The following is a 6043-nucleotide window of genomic DNA, read 5'->3' on the forward strand; positions in this document are numbered from 1 at the left end:
AAATATCAGGCTTTATCCAACAGGTGATGTGAGGCTCAATGGCTACTATATCTAATAGATGATTTTCATATTCCTCGCCCTACACCTTTAACAATATACTATGGCAACCAAAAAAGCAGTTCACATTGTCAACAATCCAGTCTTTCACGAACGGACAAATTAAATACATCGAGATGGATTGTCATCTAATTCGAAACAAAATACTCAATAAATTAATACATCTTCATTATGTCAACACGACAAATCACGTTTAAAAATCACGTTTGATCAAAAGCTACAAATCCTAGCTTCAAGTAGAATCAATTCTGCTCGAGATCAATCAAACACGTTACAATCAATTTTCGACGTCCAGAATCAATTATAAATGCATCATACGTGAAACTTAATTGAGATTAATAAAACTTTACTTTTACTTTTTTATTTTTTTTAAGTGATATCATTCTGCAGGATGAAACTTGTGTCAGAAAAGATCACCGGTTAACTCAATTGAAACCAATGTACATGCATGTGTGAACAAAAGATTATTTAGCTTAGCTTATATAACACATGAAACTAAAATGCAGTAAAGGACACAAATTTTCCAACATGTCACATCCACCAAAAATGCATTAGAATTTAAAAATTAAGAGGCTTTCTTTTTTTTAGTGAATCCAGCTCAAGTAACCTTGAGCTTATAAAAGGTATTACTACAAATGAATAAATTTTAGAGCCAAGGGTAATGAATAATGATTCTTGTCTCAAAAGGGTTGGCTTTTTTTTCTTTTTATTTGGCTTTATCTCCAACAATATTTCCACCTATTTGTATCTTTACATTTCATCACTAGTTTAATTGTGATGTTTGTTTTTTCTTAAGTCGGTGTGAAACATGGCTTTTTATAGAGACATTGTGATTATATAGAGGAGTCAAGTTTGTGATTGAAGAAAAAATGTCTTCAATGGACTTGAGGCAAGCCTTTGCTGGCCTTCTCACTCTCTCAATGTTCATGATGCTTGGTAATATGATCAAGAAGGATCATTTTGATTATCCAAATAATGATGTAAGTCACTTATCACCTTTTATTATAAGCTTTTTTTAATAGGTTTCATCCAAGGTAATTTTACATGAGATTATAAGCTTGATTCCTTTCTCTTTAAAAAAAATTATATATGATGAATTGTTATAGTTTCCTTGTCACTTAGAATTATTCTATTTTGCTTTCTTAGGAATTATTCATGATGTCAATGGATTAGGGTTTTTTTCAGTCGTGTGATCAATTCTATATTTTGTGAAATCAATCACTCTACTATTACATTTGCTTATTTCACACTCTTAAGTTCAAGATTTTCTTTATAAAAAAATAAAAAATAGTGAGAGATTGACAAATGAGTCACGCTATAAAAAAAGACTGCATTCAAATCAATCAATCATAAGGTTTGTGTTAAAAAATATAGATGATAAATTAACTTATAACTAAATATTTTAAATTTCATGATTTGAGTTGAATCTCTTAGTTTAAAGCAAATAAGTTAATTGAATTTATAATATTTAATAAATTATTGGTTAAACTTAAAAATGTAAAATGGCATAAAAGAATTATGTTTAACTAATTTTTTAATTTTAAATGTAAGATTATAAGGAAAAAAAGTCACGTCTTTTTTTCTATAGACGAAGCGAAGGGATATGTCAAAATAAAATAGATGAGAATATATGTTATTGTTTTTTCATGAAAAATAAAGTGATAAGCTATTTAGTCAAACTAACTTGTCCTATTTTATGATGTTTATTACATACATAAACATTAATATCAATTATTTGGATTATGTGATATCAATATGATGACTATGTAAGCTAAAATTAGATAAGATTTTTACTGATAAACTTTTGTTTGTACTCAACAATGTGAAGGTTGAAATTCAAGCTACAGAAGTTTACCAACGTGAATCCGTAACAGTTACTCAACCAAGTCTGGCCACAGTTTCACATCTAAGCAAAAAGCCTTTCAAGAAAAATGAAAAAGGGCTAAAACCATGTTGGAATCCTCCTTCTGCACTCAGTAAGCTCTCACTCTTCATGATCTTTTTGGTTAGTTTGTTTTGTTGCTTGTTGATGACCATTGAAGCTTTATCAAGTAGACACAACTGAGGTTTTGAATCATAGTCCTAGTTTAAAATTGCGGTAGAAGTTGCACTTACGTGTGAACCATTTTATTATGGTATGAAGATTGCGGTATGAGTTGCACTTACGTATGAACTATTATGTTATGGTAAAAATGTAGAGGATACGGTTGATATTACAATTCCAATAAGTGTTAGTGCAGCCGTAGATGCAATCAAATACATACCCACAATGAAGAACGATGAAGGTTTAATATCATTTTAGGTACTCAATGTTAATCTTAGAATTCATTTTAATCTCTTCTTAATTTAGAAAAGAATTATATTGTCCCATCAACTCTTCAAAACGTATCGCACTAGTCCTTTCATTTCAATTTTTCTTCACCACTTGAGCCTGTAAAGCTTGTTGAGCTGACCTCTCAATGCCTCTATCAATCACTGTGAGCTTATGTGCCTCCAAAGACCTCTGTAGTTCCTCAATTTGTATGATTTTCACATCTTTAGATTCTTAAATTGCCACCACAATGAAGTAAAATCTTGAAGTCAAAGATCTCATCACTTTTTTTATCCCTTGTTGATCACAATTAACTTCACCTGATAGAGGGGTATAATAGAATTTATATTATTAACTATTAGTATTGTTATTGGACTCTAGTTGTATTTGGGCTTTTAATAGTTGTTGGGCTTTAAGTTTATCACCCATTAAGAGTATTATATAATGTAGTCTCATAGAGACAATTGGAATCAATCAAAGAAATCAAAGTTATTTTTATCTCTATTTTCTTAGCTTAATTTTAATGTCTTTCTCTTTTTATTGTTGAACCCTAATTTCATAGTCTTGGTAGGATAACTTCCTATCAATTTTTTATCCCTTGTTGATCACAATTAACTTCACCACTGATCTTTATTTGATTCACCACTACAATCAATTTAGAGAAGTAATCACTGATTTTTTGGTCTTCTTCCATCCATGTCAGCTCATGTTTCCTCCTTAAAGATTGAAGTTTAATTTGTTTCACCTTTTCTCCATAACTATGGTATTTCTCTAGGATGTTTCATGTCTCTTTCGATCTTGTCACATTTGAGATCTTTTCAAAATGACGAGCATCCACATTTTGTTGATGTATAATGAAATAATACAATCTTTCTTCAAATTTGTGAATGTGGCCCTTTATCCATTTGTAGGTTTTGCTCCCAATTCTTCATCATTTCAAGTATATATTGAGCTCCAAAAAAATGATTTCATCAAAGCATTCCATCTTTCTCAATTGCTTTCATCAAAAACTAAGATGTTAGATGAAAATCTACCATTTGTATTCATGATTGTTGAGTAAGAACACTAAATTCACACACCTCACTATGTATTTCCCGATTTGATAACCTCTCACAAGTCTCTCGTGTTTCCCTTGTATCGAAACTAATTCTTTGGTATAAAAAAAATTATCTCTCTTGTATTGAACCAATCCTCCGGTATCAAAACCTATTTCCTAGTATCAAACCTGCCTCTCGATGCCAAATGATACGCGACTCTAGCATTTCTTGCAATGCAAGCAATCAAATACAAACACAGTGATGAACAATGAACAATAGAATGGATGTTGTAACGCGTAGATTGCAATTACTTTCAAATTGACACGAGAGGCTAATGACTCTCTTTTATTAACCTGCAGAGCAAGAAGAACAATCTAAAGGTTATATCATATTCTCCTTAACAAATGGCCCTGAGTATCATATCTTACAGGTTTGTTACAACACTTTAATTTTCTTTAGGTTAATGTTAAGAATTACCTATTGGAGTTTAAACATGGTTAACATTTAGTTTGTTTTGCTCAGATTGCAGATGCAGTGGTTGTAGCCAGATACCTAGGAGCCACTCTTGTTCTTCCTGATATCAAGAATAGCAAATCAGGATATAGCATGTGTGTGCTCTATTTTCTTAACTCTATGTTATCTTTTGTTATAAAAAAATAGCTTATACATAATCACTTAAGCTACTTCATTTCAGGAATCTTGGAGGTGTTTATGATGTTGAAAATATTTTAAATAAGCTAAATGGGTTGGTGAAAGTAACAAAAACACTCCCTCCTCAAGTGTCTACAAGAAACACACCAATTGTAAGAGTACCAAACAAGGTCTCAGAAGACTACATTGTGAAGAAAATCAAACCAATCTACAAAACAAAAGGGATTATTAAGATTGAATCAAACTTTCCCTCAAGAAATAACAACAGCTTGGAGTTACTTTCATGTCAAGCAATGTTTGGAACACTTGAGTTGAAATCAGAGATACAAGAAGTAGCTGAGTCAATAGTCCAAAATCTACAAACATGGAGCCAGGAATCAAATGGACAATTTGTTGCAGTGGAATTGAGAACTGGGTGTAATGGAAAAGATGAAAGTGGTAGAAAACAATGTTACCAAGGACATGAGATTGGTGAGTTTCTGAAGAAAATAGGATTTGGTCAAGAAACTGTTGTTTATGTCACTCAGACTAAATGGAGTACTGATCTTAATTCATTCAGATATATGTTCCCAAAAACATATACCAAGGTAACTTTTTTTGTTTAAATAATTTCATTTCATTGTCATGTTTGGTGAATGAAGTTTTCATATCTTATGCTGCAACAGGAAAATGTAATGTCAGCAACTGAGAAAGAAAAGTTTCTAAGCTCAGAAAGCATTGAAGTTGAGAAGGCCATTGATTTCTACGTATGCTCTCAAAGTGATATATTTGTGCCTTCAATTCCGGGAGGATTATTCTATGAAACTGTTGCTGGGATGAGAATTGTGTCAGGGAAAAATCAAATAATAGTTCCAAGTGAAATAGTGAGCTCATCTGCTTCAGCTTATGAATACATGTCTCCATATGTGACCAAGAAGAACCATTTTGCTTATAAATGCTATTGCTGAGTTAATTAAGATTGCTCTAAGATTCCCGATGTATAACATACTTAAATCAACCAAACTATAACTTTTTTGTTTGAGTTTATCATATTATCATTAGTTGGCATTCAATAAAAATAAAAAATATTCATATGTTCTTCTCCCAGTCAACTCATTGTTATCCCTGTGATAAAAATGAAATATAAGTTCAAGAATGAATAGTTCTTGACATAAAGTTTGAATTTTTCTTTACCCACCTCCCTATGGGGGAAACCCAGCGAAATCCCAAAACTGCCCCTGCTTCGGAGATGCATCTCCGAAGTTATTTTTTTTTTGTTTTTTTTTTTAGTTCGGAAATGAATCTCCGAAAACATCAAAAATTTGATGTTTTCGGAGATTCATTTCCGAACTAAAAAAAATTCAAAATCCGTGCATATTTTCGGAAGTTCATTTCCGAAACTGTTGCTGCATATACAAATTTCCCTCCTTCACTTTTTCATCATAGTTCTTTATGTGGGTGCACCATTAGAACTACATATGGCCTTCCGTGTGCTTGTATAATTTCAAAAAAGAAGGAGTTGAATTCACCAATACGCATGGATGAGGTAGCCGACCATTGGAAGAAACTTCGTTTTGATGATTTTGACCCGCCGAAGGAAAATGACTCCAAAATCACCATCTCCGACTCCAAAATCACCAAGCTCGAGTACCGCTCTCCATCGCTTAACGACGAGGGAGACATTAAGTTCACACCTTTTGAGATCAAGAACGGCGAAGACTTAGCGGTTATGTGGACAACGTTCGACCGATTTTCTTCGAAAGGCCCGATCGAGTTGGACGCCAAACTTCAAAGATCGACGGACGACGTTATCAAAATGTTGACTCATCCCCACCTACCCGTGTTCAACAATATGTAACTTTGATTTTCAGTAATATTATCGTTGTAATCTTCACCCGATTAAATAAAGTGAATCGTTGTTATTTTTCATTTTGCTTCTGTCCAGACATAACTTCAGAAGTGCATTTCCGAATTCCATCATGGGGGGTGCGCTCGGAGATGAACTTCC

At 32.6% G+C, this 6043-nt stretch overlaps 1 protein-coding gene across 1 annotated transcript; it reads left to right on the top strand.

The window, feature by feature from the left end:
* Positions 1-821: 821 nt before the first annotated feature.
* LOC131640534 (protein MANNAN SYNTHESIS-RELATED-like) lies at positions 822-5088 on the top strand. Its single transcript, XM_058910934.1, has 6 exons — positions 822-1037; positions 1886-2033; positions 3765-3835; positions 3928-4013; positions 4100-4643; positions 4722-5088. Exons 1-6 carry the CDS (start codon positions 927-929, stop codon positions 5001-5003), a joined length of 1242 nt encoding a protein of 413 aa, XP_058766917.1. The 5' UTR covers positions 822-926; the 3' UTR covers positions 5004-5088.
* The last annotated feature ends 955 nt before the right edge of the window (positions 5089-6043 follow it).

Source organism: Vicia villosa, unplaced genomic scaffold (genome assembly GCF_029867415.1).
Source record: "Vicia villosa cultivar HV-30 ecotype Madison, WI unplaced genomic scaffold, Vvil1.0 ctg.003184F_1_1, whole genome shotgun sequence".
In the NCBI taxonomy this organism is placed as follows: domain Eukaryota; kingdom Viridiplantae; phylum Streptophyta; class Magnoliopsida; order Fabales; family Fabaceae; genus Vicia; species Vicia villosa.